General features: G+C 42.5%; 1 protein-coding gene across 7 annotated transcripts in view; it reads left to right on the top strand.

Moving 5' to 3' along the window:
* Positions 1–19256, top strand: part of Ccdc146 (coiled-coil domain containing 146) — a 136777-nt gene that overhangs the window by 108404 nt on the left and 9117 nt on the right. For 6 of the 7 annotated variants that reach the window (XM_087206534.1, XM_004839732.4, XM_087206535.1 and 3 more), the window contains 10 exons: positions 600–776; positions 1330–1403; positions 2200–2427; positions 3310–3496; positions 10893–10988; positions 11763–11933; positions 14075–14163; positions 14255–14419; positions 15283–15507; positions 16988–17216. In XM_087206534.1, the coding sequence (XP_087062660.1) occupies positions 600–776; positions 1330–1403; positions 2200–2427; positions 3310–3496; positions 10893–10988; positions 11763–11933; positions 14075–14163; positions 14255–14419; positions 15283–15507; positions 16988–17216 (1641 nt within the window). The remainder of the gene's footprint in view (positions 1–599; positions 777–1329; positions 1404–2199; positions 2428–3309; positions 3497–10892; positions 10989–11762; positions 11934–14074; positions 14164–14254; positions 14420–15282; positions 15508–16987; positions 17217–19256) is intronic. The other variant, XM_021253955.2, reaches the window with a different exon arrangement.

The raw sequence follows: 19256 nt of genomic DNA on the forward strand, positions 1-19256 counted from the left end.
GGCTTTCTGAGTAGGAGGCTTTTCTCCCATAACCCCAGTCTCTGGGTCTAAGGCACAGAAGCAGGGTCTACTAGGAGCCCGGGGGCCAGGGCATTTGGCAAGAATATGCAGAACCTTGAGAAGCAACATTGATAAGAAAGTAGGGCTGTGGTTAAGGAGAGAAGGTGTTGCATGCCCTAAATATGAACTCCTCTATCTTTAGTTTCTATCTGTGACTCAAGCTAACCATAATCTAGGTAGTCAAAGATTATTTGCTTCTGATGTTGTCAAACCACAAGCCTAGTAGAAAACAGAATCGACATTTGCATTAATACTTTTTGTTATGAAATAAAAATTTAACTCAGGAAATATTTAAAATATGAAACACTAGTTCAAAAAAATAATTCAAATCTAACATGAAATGTTTAATTAAACATGCAGTACAACTGTCATGCTTTGATTGAAGGTGTCAGAGATCATAAACTGCATTTAACTTTGTGAGAAAACATGAGCCTCAAAACAAAATTACTCAAAATGGTAAGATCATTTGTAATTTAGTTTTTAGGTAGGAAAATATTTGTTCAGACTGTTCAACTGTATAATTTTCACAACTTTTAAAGGAGATGGAGAATAAGATGAAAATGCTGAGAGAAAGCACTGAAGAATTACGTAAGGAAATAATACAGAAGAAACTAGAAATTAAAAATTTACAGGAAGATTTGGCATCAAAGCAAAAGCAATTAGTAAAGGAGCAGAAGGAACTAGAAGAAGTGTTGGAACATCAGGTTGTCCTGAAGGTATGCTACATAACTTGAACATTTACACAGAGTGCCAACAGGTTTATAAAAATACAAATGGCACCAAGGTTAACAACTACTTAGGGTTGTTAAAAAGAAATATTGTCACCCAAACTGATAAGTGCCTTGTCCTGGAGCCTATGAAACTGAACCTGAACTCAGGGAATTCACAAAAGACTATTTGATACATAGTATTGTTCCATTTTAAAGCCCTGGCCCTGGGGAACAGGCTTCTCCACACTTCACCAAAGATCTTTTGATATTTAAAGGAAAGTCACAAACACACTGCTTCCTTGAAGAGCAAGAGGTGCTAGCAGTCAACCCTGGTAGCAGAGGGGAGAGAAGGTCCCTCCCAGGGGAATCTGAAGAGAGGACCCAAAATGTGGGTCAGACTCAGTCAAACATAAGTCTCTTATAAGGTCTTATAATTAAGGCACAAAGGGCAGATTCTAAGGATGCTGCCTACTGTAGTTCCTTTCTCTTTCCCATTTGATTTGCTTGTCTTAATTCCTCTGGTCCAAGACTATATAATGTGATTGCATTTCCTTTCCAGGATGAAGTGGTTCAGCATCAAACCATTCCTATACAGATTGGAAAGGAGATAGAAAAAATAACACGCAAGAAAGTGTATGGTTTAATATTTTTATATTGAATCACCCCAGCCACCCTTCCCTGAGTAACATATGGCACTGGACACTTCAGACTCATGTTACAATTTTCTTTTTGCCCTGTCTAGGTTTCATATTCCTAATTCTTTAAAAGATAGTGCAGCAAATTACTATGATTCATAACTCTTATAAATGTCTTAATTATGGGTCAGGATTCTGTTTCCATCTTATAAATCATATCTTTCTAGAGAAGTCCAATTAACTTTAACAGCAGTAGGGATAAATTATTCAACCTGGTTAGAACATCATGGTTCAGAAGTATGTTAGCCTGCCAGTGGCTCACATGACAGTACCCACTTTGCTGCCCGTCCATGTGTACAACGCCCTCAGACATCCAGAGCAGATTTGGATACAAAGATCACCAAAGAAATGCTCAGTTTCAGGAACCAAAAATGATAAAGATAACCAAAGATACAAATATTCTGGAGAAATAATTGCTCTGGTGACTGATCTTAAAAGAAGAGGGGTAAAATGAAGCAAAAACCAAGTTTGCCAGGACCAAAATTGAGGAATCCAGGTCATTTCCAGGAAGCTGGTCAGAAGGAGGGTAGAATCAGAGTCAGGAGTTCTTGAGAACTGCAGAGGGATAGAGAGACTGGCACTCGGGGAAGGTACCTTTTACCCCGACTCACCTGGGCCCTTCGTGGACCCGAGACCACTGAATCTATGACTAGCTCTGTGCCCGGTTTCAAGCACATACACAAAATAACCCCCCCCCTTGTGTGTCTGTGTGTGTGTGTGTGTGTGTCCTACAGAGAAATGGAAAGGAAAAAAATTGTCTTGGAATATGAAGTCAAAGAGCTAAACAACTCCCTAAAGAAAGTCAAAAGCAAAGTTAGCACTCTGGTGGAAGAGAAGGAGGACGTAATGAAGGAAGTTGAAGGCAAACGAGCCTTACTTGAAGTGAGAGAGCGGGAGTGTAACCAACTGGTCAAGCTTTTGGAACTAACCCGGGAGAATGAGGCGTCGTCGCTAACTGAAAGGTTTGTTGTGCTTCCGTGAGTTCTGTCATCTGAAGTTGTCTCTGAGGTATATTGGAGGATGCAAAATATAATCGCACATTGTCTTATGTTGATTCAATTCAATATAATTTTGCAAAATTTTGATTCAATTTTTCCATTGATTAAAAATATATTATCAGGGCTGGGGATTTAGCTCAGTGGTTTCGCCGCCTGCTACGCAAGCAGAAGGACCCGAGTTTGATCCCCGCTACCAAAAAAAAAAAAAAAATGCATTATCAAATAAAACATTTTGAAGTACTTTGTCCATCCTTTACTCACAAGTTCCCTCACTTCTCTGTGGCCAAATTTTGAGGACAAAATCCATTGTGTGTTACAAGTTTCTGAAATATACCTCTGGGAAATTAAATCACTGGAGTGTGCCATGTAGTTCAGGGATTTTGCCAACAAATGAATGGTATTTCGGATGTAATTGTGAATTTTTCCCAATGGGGGCAATTCACACACACACACACACACACACACACACACACGCACGCACACATGATTCCCCAGGGGGATTTTATTTCCTACTTTTGTTGTCGTTCCAGTTCTGGGGATGGAACCTATGCTAGGCAAGTGCTCTACCACTGAGCTACACCTCTACCCCATCCCTACTTTCTACTTTCAAGTAAATTTTAGAGAAACCGGAGGGTCTGTCTCTGCCAATTTGTTATTACCCTTGAAGATTTTATAAGAATACAGCTCTAAATGATACCATCTTACGAACCTGATTGCTTTGGGCATCATTTAAGATTATGACTGGACCCAAGTAGAGTTCATGTGGTCAGTATGCATCTTGACAAGCGGTGAAAAACACAGGGACACCTGATGACGTGTCACTCATTGTCTCCCTGTACCTGACAGAGGGGTCTTGGACCTCAGTTTACAAAACAGTCTCATCGACAAGCAGAACTACCATGATGAACTCTCTCACAAGCAGAGAGAGAAGGAGCGAGATTTTCGAAATTTAAAAAAGATGGAGCTGCTCTTGAAAGTGTCGTGGGACTCACTCACACAGACTCAAGCCCTGCACCAGAGGCTTCTGTTAGAGGTGGGTGCCAGAAACCACTATCTGATTTTGACACTCAGTGCTGTCTTTGGAAGTAAAAGTATTTTAGAAAGCTGGGGGGTTTTGCTATCAACAGAGAAAGAAGAAACATAAGTGAAAAGACAATTTTCAAATGCATCCAAGATAGAGTTCATATTCCTATGTCTTTCAGTCTCCTTTTTAGCTCAAGACTAGAGAACTGCCTTGTCTAGATGAGGCCCCAGCCTGGCCAGGGAAGTACTTAGGTCATCAGTCCTGGAAGTAGACAGAGGGTCCACTATAGGTCAGGACCAACTGTCTTTATCAGTTAAGTCAGATCCAGCTGGAATCCCAGTAGCACTGAAGAGAAATAAACTACTGTCTACATTTTAAGACAGTGACCCCAGAATTTTTATTCTGGCCTTCCCCATCATATTTTAAGGTTTTGAGTCTCTTTTAAACAGAAGAGCCTGTCCAAGATTGCAACCACAGCAACAGTGCCCTCTTGAGTAAATATAGTGTTTCTTCTATTAAGATTTTTCTTTACTTGTAGTTTTCCAGAGATCCCATCTCTCTTTGCTCTGATTTGTGTAGTTCTGCATTTTTGTCTCTTCATGACTCACTTCCAGTGCTCCAGGCAGTTGCACCTTTATTGAGGGGACCTTCAGCTTTGAGTCAGACTCAGGTCTAATTCCTGGATCCATTGAACCTCTTTACTGTTAGCTGTTTTCCAAACCTTTGCACCAGGATTATCCCAGGGAACAAAAGTGATTACAAGTGTGAAAGTGCATGGCACTATGAAGGTACTCAGTAAATACTGCCTGCCTTCCTCCTTTATACAGATGAACTCCTTGAAAGGCTAAAGAAAATTCTGTCACTAGGTTAAGATTACGAAGACAGCTCCTTCATTCCTGTGGAGAAGGCTGTGCAGTCAGCCCTGTTGATGAGCCTCTGCTTTGCCGCTCACGCCCACCGTCACTCCCTGAGTGACTGGTACTGCCCGCCAGTTCTGGTCAGGTCCTGCTCCTTCCATGTCTAACCCATCTCCATTTTGCTACCCAATTAATACGCTTAGTGGCATATCCATGTGTCACCCACCCGCTAAGACAGTCAACGGATCCTTATTTCACATAGTCACAGAATGAAAGAACTGAGAGGAGTCATAAATATTCTACGTTCTCCTCGGCTTCACACCACATAACAGCTCCACTCCCCTGACGGTGGCTCCTACAGTAACCACATGGCAAAGATTCCGAGCTCGGTGCCGATTAGGAATGTTGCCTTGGGAGTGAAAAGAGAGATTTTTTTTCTCCATTTGGTATTTCTAATCAAGTCCTCTTCCTCTTCAAGTGCTGCTCCTTCAGCTTTTTATTTCTGAATCTCTTCATACCCTGCACAACATGCTTATAATGCTTTTACTTGAGCCTTTGGTTTTAGAACTGATCTTTATACTTTTCACTCTAAAAGATGAGGATTTGGGCCTCTTTTAGACCCCTGTTCACCATATACATGTCTCTTGTCCCTCCATACACCCAGTATCCTCAGGTCATAATTTTGGTTAAGAATTTGAGAGGTTTACGTTGTTGTAAATATATAAAGATTAGGCACATTAGAATCATATAATATTGCATAATTGCCCTTCCTTACAAAACATTGTTTCCAAGAATTTATAAGCATCCTATTTTTTCATTTGCATATTTTTCTGTATACTTATTATTTCAACCCCAAACCGTTCTCTGTTGCCTAAATTTTCTCTCGCTTTGTTAAAACACATTTGATACCATATTCACTTAATCTCCTTGAAGAAGTCACTGCTGAGCCTTGTCCCAACCTCTCCCCAGTGGGCACACACTTGCGGCTAAAGGAGTTGAGCTTATTATACATGGCAACAAGGGAGAACATACATTCAGGAATTGCAGGAAGTCTCCTTAGGGGGTACCAGAAAGGACTCGGGGCATCCGGGCTCATGCTCTATGATTTGAAGGATGGCTCAAGGAAATGGAACTGTGCCCTGAATTTGGATGTTGTCAGGAAATGAGAGTAGTTCTGTGGTAGAATGTCTTAATAAGTCTTAGCTGGAAAGAGAAAGGGCTGGCTAGAGGAAAGCTGTAATTGATCAAGAAGGTTATACACAAGTGGGGGATGCGTGGCATTTCATGGCCTGGCCAATGCTCATGTTTTTGTCTGTATTCAAATACAATTGTGGAGTGGTCTTGTTTTTGTCTTGCTCCATCAGAATCATAAAATAGAGTCTCGAGTTGGTGTTCTGTGGCATCCTTTATATTCGATTCCACCACAGCCCAGCTGTGCCAGGTGGGCTCAAGGAGAGCAGACCTGCTTTTCTTTCAGGCCTCTGACCTGTTAAAAATGAGACTATCGGGCCAGGGATTTAGCTCAGTGGTTCCACCGCCTGCCTCGCCAGCGAAAGGTCCCGAGTTCAATCCTCAGTACCAAAAAACTGAGACTATCTTCTCTGTGTGCTCACTGACCTGCTTTCATCGTGGGAGCCTCACTCCACCATCTTGGTGTTCCCTTTACTGCTTTCCGGGTCGGAGCCTTTATTCTGTGCTCTCTTCTGTTTCTGTCTCGGCTCACTTCCTTTTCCTGAGGAGAACATGGCTTCCAGTAGCTTCCTGAGAAAATGAGAGTGGAAAGTAATTTTTAAGACCTTGCCTGTCAGATAACACATGACAGAAAATGTTACATATTTAATAAGTTAACAGTACAGATAATAATCTTATTGGCTATGTAACCTTAGCTTGGACATAGCTTTCCATCAGAACGAAGGCATTGGCCAATCCTCTTATAGCTTCTGAAGTCACCATTGAGAAAATTTGGTGTCATTCTGGTTTTTGATCCTTTATTTGAAAGCTTTCTTTTCTGTGCTGGAAGCTTGTAGGAACTTTCACATGTCTCCAGGATTTTTATATCTCACAATGATATTCCCATGTGTGCTGGAAATATCATATTCTTTACTTATAAATAAGTTAACAGTACAGATAATAATCTTATTGGCTATGTAACCTTAGCTTGGACATAGCTTTCCATCAGAACGAAGGCATTGGCCAATCCTCTTATAGCTTCTGAAGTCACCATTGAGAAAATTTGGTGTCATTCTGGTTTTTGATCCTTTATTTGAAAGCTTTCTTTTCTGTGCTGGAAGCTTGTAGGAACTTTCACATGTCTCCAGGATTTTTATATCTCACAATGATATTCCCATGTGTGCTGGAAATATCATATTCTTTACTTATATTTTGTGCTGGGCCCTCCGTGGGTTCTTGGAGTATGGAAACATGTCTTTCAGCTCTGAGAGTCTGTCTGATTTTGCCCACTCCATTTTCTCTATTCTGTCTTCCTAGGTGTTCTTTCATGAAGATTTTGGACCTTCTAAAAGAGCTCTCTAATCTCCTTGTAGTTTTCCTTTTATTTCCATTCTTTTTTGTCTTTTTTCACTTGTTATCAGGAAGATTTCTTCAACTTTTCTTTCCAATCCTTCTGCTCTTTCATCCTGCTCTTATATTTTATATTTCCATGAGCTCTTTTTGTTCTGTTTCTGCTTTATGGAATCTTTATTTGTATTTTGTATCTTCTCTTACCTCACTAAAGATCCTAGTAACAGTTTCTTCTGCTTCTTGCATAGATTTTATTTTCTTCAAACTACTTTTTCCTAGGTTGTGTATGTATTTGCTTTGTTTTTATCTTTTATTAAAAACTTTGCTTCAATATATCATAATTCTTGGTTATCTGCTTACACTTGTATTTAAGGAGAAAGACTACAAAGCTAACAGGGGGCTGTTTCTGGTGATGAGGTTTGCCACTAAGGATGAATCTGGCTAGACACAAAATATATAAGGAGTGGTCCTATCTTAGTCTCTCATCTGTGGGACAAAATTCCCAACACCCATGCCTTAAAGGAAGAGAGAATTATTTGGGCTCCCAGGCAGAGCAGCACAGCTAAGGGCGTAGTGGAGGAAGGCTGCTCGCATCATGGTGGCCAGGAAGCCAAGAGAGAAGGAGGAGCCAGGGAACATGAGAGACCTCTCCAGCTTCCAGCCCCAGTGAGCCCGCTCTCCCCATTAGACCCCACCTCCAACAGCACACGCAGCTCTGATTCATCCATGGATGAATCCACTAATGAGCACAGCATTTATGATTCAACCGCCTACCAAAAGGTGACCTTTGGGGTCATTCTTGATCTAAACCTTAACAAGCCCTTTACTAAAGAGAAGTCTGCAGTGGAATGCTCACAAGTTCTTCAGATTTTTAGCAATTTATAAGCAAATTTTAGCTATTTATATGAGGAGACTCCTAGCTATTAAGCTCACAAAATAGCATCCACAGAATATAAAACTAGAAGAAACTAAAGTGTACTGAAATCCTCTACCTTCAATGATTTCAAGAAAAATGTGTGAGCTTCTCACCCTCCATGTTGACCTTTGACTTATAATTAGCTGGTCACTGCCCAGAGCCAGACATATTTAAAACAGGAGTAGGCTAGGCCAGTCGCTCCCACTGGGCATCTCAGACTTGCACACAATCCAAGGAGGAAAGAGATGAAAAGTGAGCACACAGCACTCCAGGGATGGTTCAGAATCTGTCTCCTGTAGAGACAGTTGTTTGATTCTCCTATGGCATTTGACTGTTCAGAAACTCTCCTGAAACTCAAGACACAAGTCTCATGAATGTTTGGAATAGTTAGAAAAATATCAAAGTGTTATACTTTCCACTAAGGCTCCCTGATATCAAATAAAGGGGATGTTTTACAGCAACAGAATAATGCCTGATTTCTTAACTCTTACAACATTACAGATGATCATTTCTGTGCTGAAAATATCTGGAATAATAGACACCAAAATATTCATGGTTACTCCTACAATGTAGCATTGGCAGTAGAGGTGAGGAGCAGAAAATCATTGATTTCCCTAGTTCATTTGGTTACAGTAAACGTATTTGTTTAAAGTGTGAAAGGCTATGCTATAATGACCAAACCAAAGAACTACAAAATAAGCTTACCAACCCTGCAGATATATCTCACAACTAATGATAAACATCTCACATCAACTCAGACCAAATAATAGGATTTTTAATAGTTGAAAGATGTTTTTCCTTCCACATTACTGGAGACTTCAGTTGAACCCCAGTGTATTTTCCAGATTACTTTAGGAAGATATTTTTTCAAAAGATATACCAGTTTCATGTGTGCCTTGGCCTCATCAGTTAACAGAAAATTACAATGGATTTACTAAGTAGGGGGTCATTTTATTCACATAATAAAATTCTCTTAGCTTTCTTTTTTGTTGTGCTTAGCATGTGTATATCTTCTCCATGGTCCCAAAATGGCCAAGAAGGGGTGGGCCAGAGAACAAAGGGCAGCTGGTAGCTGACTTGGCTGGCTCTGTCTTTTTCACAGGAAAACAGTCCCAGGAGTCCTACCTAGCTGTCTTCCACTTCCATTTCATGAGCTTGTCCTGGCCCATCTGGCACCCACAGCCCTACGGGAGTCTGAGGACTCCTGGATACTTTGCAACTTTGAACAATGAAGCTCTGCTGTAAGGTCAAAGTGGAAGGTGACCAGCAGGCTCTGCTGCCAATGCCTTACCTTGTTACCTTTTCCACAAACCAAGCATATGTAATCCCTGCTGAAAGTAGAGGGCTGGGCTTTATAGAGAATTAAAAACAAGTGTCAGGAAAGTGCTAGCCAGAATGCAAAAATGAATACGATTCATTGCAGTATGGTTTGTACTTCAACAATGCAAAAAACCAAAATGTTCAAGACCTCAAACCAGGAAAATCTACTGGGGGCCTTTAGTTGGCATAGTAGCTGGTGAGTGTGCTTAGAAAGTGAGTGTGCTGAAATTCATCAGATTTTCTGCAAAGCATTTTAAGCTGTCCTGGTCCCAGGTGGCATTCAGGTACCGACTTGCCTACCCTGGGAGTAGGTCCTGAGGACCATCCACCCTGAGAATCCCACAGGACCCACGATGCTTGCTGGACTTGCTCTGTCCCGGAGGCTTCACTCCACTTTCCAGGAAGAGAAATCCAGCTCTTCCTCACTGTCGTCCACCCTCTTCTGTGAACTCTTCTCTGGTGACTCAAGTCTATGTTGAGCTCTACCCTTCTCCAACCTGCTGTAATGATTACCTGTTCCTTAAAACCAGGAGATTCTGTGTATTTTTCTGTGGGTTTCACAAGACCACATCTGATCCTCTTAAGCTAGTGTGTGCTTCTCGACAGCTAGCTGTCCAGGGGAGGCCATGGGAAGCAAGATATTGCTGGGCCCCCAAGGGTACAGAGCAGGGTTCTGCAGTCACACAGGCTCATGGATGACGGGATATCCAAAGACACGTTCAACTACTTTAAAATAGCAGCTTGACTCTCATGGAGACCCTGCTGGTGACCTTTCAATCACGATCCAGCATGATACTCCCTTCTTGAGACAAGTTTTCGCCAGGGTTTGGCTTTGGTGTCTGGAAGTGTGTGCTGTCGCAGTAGGAAATGACCCACAGCAGACGGCATCGTGTCCTTTTTGTAGAAACCCCAAGGCGTCCCTCCCTGTATCCTCGGATGGCACCCTTCTCATCAGCTGCCATGGGCTCGCTCTCACTCGTGAGGAACCGGTCAAGATCATTCCTAACAGATAACACAGACTGATAGATTGAGATGTCTTCCTTTTCCCAAGTAATTTAACACAGGCCAAAAGTGCAAACCAATACAACAGAAATGCAGTGATGAGAATTTAGGTGCCAATAAAAAATTAAGAGGCTTTTCTTTCATGTAAGAACTTCAGAGCTACCCATCAAACTATTCCATATAAGTAGCAAACTATTCCCACTTTTCCTAGTAAGTAGCTTCAGTTTTTTTCTGTAAGCTTTGGGACTCATAGATGAACTCACATTTAATCAGTATAACAACTGTCACTTGAACAGTCCTCATAAATGCATGTTTCCAGGGTGCTGAGGCAGGACCAAGAGGGGCAGTGTAAAGCAGTGTCGGATCATGATCAGGGGCTCTGAACTGCCAGGTTATCCCACACAGTCAGGGCAGGGTGCTTACCTGTGTTCTAGCCTCATTCCTCTTATCTGCACAATTGCAGATAGCAGTATTCCCGACATTATGGGGTTATTGTGAGCATTAAATAAGATCATGCATATAGACTCTTAGAACTTGCAGGGCATTTAATTAATGCTCAGAAAATGTTAGCTCTTATTGGTAAGATACATTTCTAAATGAATGATGAAATATTTATAGCTGGTGAACTGTAGATGTGTGGCAGGTCTTCATAATTTAGTTTGCTGGCTTTATATAGAATATTCAGCATCAGAGGTAGGTCCTCTAAGCTTGAGAGTCACAATTTACCCACCTTTTTCAAGAAGTGTGTGACGGGTTGGCCACACAGTCTGCTTTATGCTTTGATTTCCAGAAGGACGCAATCCCTAAAGATAATTCTGTGTTATCTGAAAGAAGGAGAGAGCTCCACAAGGAAGTTGAAGTCGCCAAGAGGAATTTGGCCCAGCAGGTTAGCACCAGCTCTTACATAGGCCTTTATCTCAGAACGGCAGTACAGAGTCATTGTGCTTTCAACTGCTCCAGTGGGCTGGGGATTTAGCTCAGTGGTTCCAGTGCCTGCCTCACAAGCACAAGGTCCCGAGTTCAATCCCCGGTAACAAAAAAAAAAAAGTCAACTGCTCCAATGGCCTCACCAATAAAGACAGTCATTAGAGAACCCTCCCGCCTCACGTGAACTTACTTATTTCCTTATTTTTTTTCTTTTTGCAGTGCTGGGGGTGGAGTCCAGGGCCACCCATACGCCAGGCAAGCGCTCACTACTGACCCACATCCCCAGCCTTTCCTCAAATTAAAACTCACTCCAACTCTACATTAAATTTGAGAAAAAAAGATACCTCTGAACTGGCAAAATTTATATAAGCCAATGAGATGTTGAAATAAAAGGGCTATTGATCACATTAAAAGTAAACACCAGGGTTTTATTTTACCAGTGTCTAATTTAGAAACTCAATATTTCCTTATTCAAGCTACTGCTTAAGTATTTTAAAACATGCTTTTATGTTTCTTCTTACAGTAACTTGAAAATAGTCTAAGAAAAGATTCTATCATGTTAATCTGCTGTTTTGCATATTCTTTTATAAAATATAGGGGAAATGGACTAAAATAGTGGAGTTACTTTGTTTTATGTTTTACCAAATCTAAACAGGAAATTAAAACTCCAAGGTACTAGACTTTTGTGTTCCTTCAAACAAACAAATTATAATTCTGTTGTGCTTTTCAAAAGAAAGTTCTATCAGAAACTGAGTCGAAGTTAGTAGAACAACAACTTGCAGAAGAAAACAAGCTTATAAAGGAACAAGAAACCTTGCGAAATTTGGTATTCAACCTTGTCCATGTGATAAAAGTCAAAAATGATGAAAAGGAGCAAAAGTCCAAGGATTTCTTGAGAGCTAAGGTAACTGCAACTTTGTAATCATGGTTAATTACTACAAAAGGTCAGGGAAGCCTCATTTTCATGAAATGTTTATTAGAAAACAACGACAATAGTATGCTTCCTTCATATCCTAGTGATTCCTATTCATATCCTTCCTTCATATCCTATAAATTTTCCCTAAATGAGTCCCAATTATGCACTGAAAACAATAATCCCATAATTCAATTAGCATTAGTCAGCAATCGAGAGAGAGAGAGAGAGAGAGAGAGAAATAGTATTATAGCTTATATCTAGATGTTCCCCCAAAGTCTCATTCAGTCATAGACGGGGTTTTTCAGAAATTACTGCACCTATGGTGTGTAAATATGGATTAAGGGTGTGATACAAGGATTAAAGGTATATGGTACTGGATTAGTCTACTAATTGGTTTATCATAGTTATGAGTGTGGGTATGGCATGCCCCACTCTGGGTATGGGTAGCACCGACCAAAAGGCTTGTAGCCTGGATGGAATAAAAGGGAAAGGAAGGCTCACTGCTGCTGTTTTTGCTGCTTGCTACTTCTTGGGTGCTCTGCTGTGGACTGTTTCTCCTCTGAGATGCCCCTCTCCCATGCCACCCTGCCTTGGAACCAACTGAATATGGACTGAAGCCTCTACAAACTGTGAGCCAAAATAAACCTTTCCTCCTTTAACTTTGGGTGTCAGGTATTTCTGAAGGAAAGAGAGTGGCCAGGAAGGAATGGCAAAGAGAGGCAGTTGGAGAGAGAGAGGATGGCCTGGGGCAGGAGGAGCAGAGACCCGGCCCCCCTACAAAGTCAGTGTCTGGGACAGGGCTAGCCTGGAGCTGTGTTCTCAAAACCACCTGCGACTAGGAGGAGTCCACTCTCAGGAGTTTTTCAGAGTTAAAACTCTCCCTCTCTTTAGAAATTTTAGGAGTGCTAGAGGTGTACTTCATTGTGATAGGAAAACTGATGTGTTTATGACTTAGACAAGCTCTATTTAACCTCCAAAACTGATACATCTGTTCTCTGTGCATGACTCATCTATGTATATCAAACCTAGTATGAAACAAGGTCATTTATATTAAAGCATAAGGGCATAAGGCAATTCTTCTTTTGAGATATGGAAATTGATAAAGGAAAATGTTTATCCCTTCAGTATTTGAGGCATTGGGATAACCCTGTTAAACATTAGTTGCAGTTTGCTATAATTTCTATAAGAAGGCATTAAACCTCATTATTTTCCTTTCAGACCACATTTCTTTCTACATCCCTTAAAAAAGAGAGAGGGAGAAAAAGATGTTGCTATCACCCTAAGACAGAGTAGATGGCACTACATTGCATACCTATATTTTATTCTTCATACATAGTTACCTAAATGTCAGCTTCTGGATCCCCACTCTCATGGAGAGTAATATAAAATAAAATTGCTGTACACCAGTCTTATTTCTGACAGCTTGTTTCTTTCAAATGACTCATGCCAGCTCAGTTTTGCTCACCGTCCATGCAAGAACTGACAGACCTTGTTCCCTCTGGTTCCTACCAGAAATGTCTCGTATTCAAATATGTTCTTTATCCTACCCTAGACGCAGGGCTCAGCTGTCTTTAAATTTGAAGAACATCTCCAGTGTATTTAGCACTTGCTAACTTTTTAAGATTTTAGAGGTATAATTCCTTTCTTTTTGAAATATTCATATATAGTCTTAGAGTTGGTCTGGAATGCTGCTACATTGTGTAGGAAAATACCCCTCAAACAAAAGAATGGAGAAGTATTTTAAAATCTCTGCTTGCATCTCTCACAAAATGCCACAAAAGGTTTCGTCTGCAGCATTCATGGAAACTTCCCATAAACCTCTCCTGCCGTCTGTCCCACATGCTCACCCAGTCAAGCTGTGTGGCCCACAGCTACTGTTCTCTCAAACTCTACCAAACTCTTCCTCAAACCCAACCCATGCACGCTTGTTTCTTTTTCTCTTCTCTCTTCCTCAAGGAACTCCCAACATGGATCAGTTCAGCAGGTCTGGCCATTTTCAGATCTGCCCTGTGGCCCTTGCCCTGATGAGAAGCCAACCGTTGCCAGGCGACTGTGCCTTCATGTAGAAGGGTCTGATGTGGGGTTCAGCTGGGTGTATTCATATGTTGTTACTATTTCTCACATTTCAGCAAAAATATAACAACCTTGTTAAGGAAATCAAAGCGAAGGATCTTGAAATCAGGGTACACAAGAAGAAAAGACGTGAAATTCATCGGAGGTAAAAGAATTACATAATGATTCTTCTGTTTAGGTAGGAGAAAGCTGATTTTCAGTTTGCGAGTTTCACAGAACACTTTGTGTTTTCCCAGGCTCAAAGAATTTGCTAAACTGTATGATGCAATTCGAAATGAAAGAAACAAGTTTGTTAACCTACTCCACAAAGCTCACCAGAAAGTAAATGAAATTAGAGAGAGGCATAAGATGTCACTAAACGAACTGGAAATTTTAAGAAGCAGCGCAGTTACTCAAGAAAGGTAAAAGTTGTCCCTATTGTCCTTTCAAAGCCTTGCCTTCTATTTTATTTGAACTCAAAAATGACCTAGGGAGCACAAAATAGAAAATAAGTCTTTCAGAGAGCTGGAAAAACTCTTTTCGAACACCTTGCTTATAGATAATATCTCAACATCTGGACACGATTGCTTACATGTCTGTTTGAGAGTCATCACATTATGAATGAAAAATTTAGATACAACTATGTTTACAGTGAGGATTTGATGATTCTCTAATGCTCGATTAGAAAGGCACAAATCTAACCATCTGCATTTGAAGTTGGAAAAGAACCAAATTGTTTAACAGTCAGCACTGCTGGTTGTAGTTTGAAAGCGTCGAACGTACTTGTGGGCAGCAGGATGGCAGAACGGTCAGAAGCGCTCGCTCTCAAATCCCAGCCCTCCTGCTGGCCAGCTCTGCGACCTTCCCTCTCTCAGGGCTCACTTTCCTGATCCAAGAAAATGTCGTTATTTCATAGGGCTTTGGGTTATTCAAGAGCTAATCTTTGTAATAACCCTCAGCAGTGTACTTGGAAAATGGTAGTTTTATTAATGTCTTACTTACCATGTCCCAAGATCTGCTGGACTCTTTCACCTGTCTTGGTCCCTGATCTCCTGACTACACAGCACAGACTTTTTCTGTCGGCCCTTATGGCCCTATTTCCTTCAGCAAAGATGGCCTCATGGTGAGGGATGAGACCTCGACATGAAAGTGAAATTCCATTACCAGAGCTCACTATTCTCATTCCAAGGACACGCTGAAACAGTAGCTATTTTGAGCTGCTTGTGTTTCTTTAAAGAAATGAAAGAGCATTGTAATCTAACCTACTCTCCCATTATTTTAAAAGAAAGCTACAAAATAGCTTGCTGAAACAGGCCAACAACATTACCATCAGAGAGAGCATGAGAAGCGACGTAAGCAAAATTGTCTCCAAAGTTCAGGAAATGAGAGAGAAGAAGGAAGCGCAGTTGAGCAACCTGGACAGACTGGCGCACGTGATCACTGCGGTAGAGGAGGAGATGGTGCACCTCCGCAGAAAGTACGAGAAAGCTGTCCAGCGGCGAAATGAATGGTAAATACGAGACACGCAGACAGAGGACGCAGGTTCCAATTTCTGTATGTTGGCCCTGGGGGTGTCGACCTGACAGGTAAGGGACATGGCTTTTGGGTTTCATCGGCCTTTGGAGAGGAGGCAGCTGCATGGTTTGTCTGGAAATAAATGATGCTGTCCTTGTGAAAGGAACAGGCAAGGGAGGGTTCAGGGAGTTGCTCGTTTGAAGATCACAGTTCTTTCTCAGGCTGCCATTCAGGATGCCTCTGGGAGAATCAAATTCTTTCCACCTAATTGACATAGATAAGTCTTCGGAGCTTGTATCCGTTTTGGTGGCAAGCTTGGCCTTACATTTATCAAGCTTTTCTCCTGGTTCATTTTCTCAATAATGAATGAGACCTTTAAGAATAGTGCATTTCTTCTAGACTGCAGTTATGCCATTTATCAGTTTGCTGTTTTAGCAGCCCAAGTTGCTTGTGCTCTGAGAAACTGGAGTGGGAGATTATAGAGCAATCATACCTGTATCAGACTTTTTAAATTATACTTTGATTGTTGGCTACTCCATGTAAAACACTGGAGTGCTACACCCCAAGGGAACAAAAAGATGATCAAGCTGCCCGTTGTTAGGAGAACTTGATCACGAGAAGAGCCTCTGACAGAGAAATAGGACAAGATACAGAGCTAAGATTAGCCAGGCACAACTACATGCATGTTTGGAGGAAGGAGAAAGACAGAGATAGAAACAGAAATGGAACTCTAGATAATGAAGATGCTGTAGAAGACTATTAGTGTCCTTGAAGAAAAGCCCTTTTCAAAGAGCTGATGGATGCAGGGTGGTGGTGGATAATTCTAATTGGCTCCTGCCACAAACCAAAGCATTTGGGCAATTAATGCTCCCGGCCCTGGTCAGACCAGAGCTGCTAGAATTAGAGGATTATTTGTTTCCTTCCCTTCATCTCCTTTCAAGGAAGGGTCTCCAGAACCCTACCCACCAGCAGGTTTACAAAGGGCTGATTTTTGCCTGATTATGGGGAAATTAGCGTCGGCAAGTCAGCTTTAAAAGGATCTGATGGGTCTGGCAACTCATACAAAGCAGGATTATTCCAGAAACGCATTCCCTACCCCCCTGCCTATGTGCATCTGGCCAGGCCTTGGTTGGCAAATCTGACCCCAAAAGGGGTCTGCAGAAAATCAGACCATGGGACCACTTTGTTTGTGCATTGGGAGGGACGGTCTTTCCCCCTCCAGGAAAACCTTTGGGACCGCAGCGACACTAAGCCAACCAACTGCAGGGGCAGCCTCAGAGCTGAGGCGCTAAATAGCCCCTCTGCCCGGTCCCCCGCCAGAGTGCAGCTTCTCCGTTAAGCCATTGCCCACAGCTACTTTCTTCGGGTTACACTGTGCTGATGTCTATTTCGTGCCTGAACCGCAGGGGGCACAGTGACTAATAAAACAGCGGCCTCAGCACCCGCTTAGCTTCTTCCCCTCAATTTGACCGCAGTGGCGTTCAGCTGATAGAGCGGGAAGAGGAAGTGTCCATTTTTTATGAAAAAATAGACATCCAAGAAAAACTGAAACTAAATGGGGAAATCGAAATCCACGTCCTGGAAGAAAAGATCCGGTTCCTGAAGCTGAAGATTTCGGAGAAGCAAAGACAGATTCACGTGTCTCAGAAATTACTGCCGGCCAAGAGGGCCCTGGACGCGGAGCTCGCCGTGCTCCAGATTCAGGTGAGACCCTGCGCCCTGGCTCCCCTCTCCGTGGCTCAGCTGTGGACCATGCGTTCGGGGACCTGTCACCAGACCTCAGCGGCCCGAGGCGCTCCCCTCCCCGCCTAACTCTGCTGTTGCCGCTTGCTGGGACGTTTGAGGACCACCGGGCGCCTAGGTTTGGTACCTGCCCTCTCTGGCGCGGAGCTCGTTGCTTAGCCACTTGCAGTCACGCCTAATGAGACGCCTTGTTGCCCTCTGTAACTCCTCTACCATGCGGTAACTTGACCTCTGACGCGGCCTTTCTTTAAAGTGGAATAAAGCCCAAAACATTCAAACACGCAATAACAAAATTAAAACATGAATATAAGGCTACTGTTTTCACAGGTTACAGTTCCCCCCCTTAATAGAAGGAAAAAATTAAACTAAGAAAATTCCTGGCCTAAACTTTCCGCGTTGACTCAATGTAGCAGGAACAAACTCTAACCTGTGATGTTTTTCTAATGGACCAGGTGAGCTTTTGGTGTTTTTCTGGTTATAAAATTAAGACCTGTTCGGTTAGTGAAATCTTAGAAAAGTACAACACTTTTATAGAAAAGCCTATCTGCGAGAACTTTAGGCATTATTCTTAGAGTGATCAAGCACCTCAGAGAGGCTCTCCCCTCTTTCTCCCACGGCACAGGTAAATGTTTTATGCCCAGGACTTCGCTCACTGGGGCCAGGGACCACCTTCCTGCCGCATGCTGCGGTGTGTCCGTGTAGGTGACAACACCTTCCAGTTGTGCAAATCCACCAGGGTCTTGGCTTCAGTGTGTGCCTGGCTGTTAGCTATAAACACTTCACTTTCTTCCGGGGGTGAAGCCTGGTTTCAGATGCAGTGGTGCAGTGTCCCCCTGGGGTCCCACAGCGTCTCCCCTGGATCTCTGTGGCTCATCTGGGGGATCCCCTCACCGGCCCCTGCAGTGCGTGCTCCACTTCTGTGCCACATCAGGGCAAACTCCAGACTGGCTCCTCCTTCCATCTACACTGCGCGAGGCTTTTTGTGCAGGGCCTTTGGACGGACTTTGTTAAAGACTTGGGGCGTGTTGTGTAGAGTTGTGTTACAGAAATGCAGAGAACTTCAAATTACAGCTCAGAAATGCACAGCCTTCACTCTGGGGAGCAGTCCCCGCGCCGCACCACCCCATCTGCTGGGAACTCGTACTCGCTCCATTCTCCGGAGTGATTTGGTTCTCTCCCACTCTTTCTCAAAACACAGCTTCAGCCTGCCTTTGCCCATCCTTGACCTTCAAGATGCCCTGTAGAACAAAAGAACTTTAACGTCAGTAAGATCTAATGGGGCACGCCTCAGAGCTGAGGCGCTAGATAGCCCCCCTGCCCGGTCCCAGTAGCGCACACCTGTAATCCCACCACAAGGGAGGCTGAGGCAGGAAAACTGCCACAAGTTCAAAGCCAGCCTGGGCTACATAGTGAGTTCAAGGGCAGCCTGGAATACATAGGGAGACCCTGACTCAAAAAAATAAAAAGTAAATAAACTCAGTACGATCTAAAACCAGACAATTTCTTCTGTATTGTATAAGCATATTTCTTGCATTAACTTCAAATCAATACTTCCCATCAAGTGGATTAAATTGTTCTTAGGAAAGATATTTGGCATTTCACTAGATAAAAACAGTTACCACTGTCAAATATGAATTTCAGTTTTACGTACAAGGGAAATACTATGCATTTAACAATACTCTGTGCCCTGCCGGATGGTGAGCATTTATCAGTCAAAAACTGCATATAAATTGAGATGTGTGGGCTAAGGATTATCAGTTACCTACGGGTCTACCAGGGTTAATTCTAAGCTTAAGGAAGTGGAGTGGAAAGTTTCTTGTTAACGTTCACTATGCAGTTGTCTAGTGACCACTGATTGTGTGTGTCGGAAGGACAGGAGGTGACAGGTTTGTCTCTGGCCTCGAGGCCTCATGTTGGTCACACTCTGTTATTTGTTACAGCTGCAATGAAGTCTTCCTTTTTCTTGTATCATTTTCAGGACTTAGAACAGTTTTTAAGTAT

This window comes from Heterocephalus glaber, unplaced genomic scaffold (genome assembly GCF_053883595.1).
Source record: "Heterocephalus glaber isolate CG9 unplaced genomic scaffold, H.glaber_assembly_v1.0 deba00000676, whole genome shotgun sequence".
NCBI lineage: Eukaryota > Metazoa > Chordata > Mammalia > Rodentia > Bathyergidae > Heterocephalus > Heterocephalus glaber.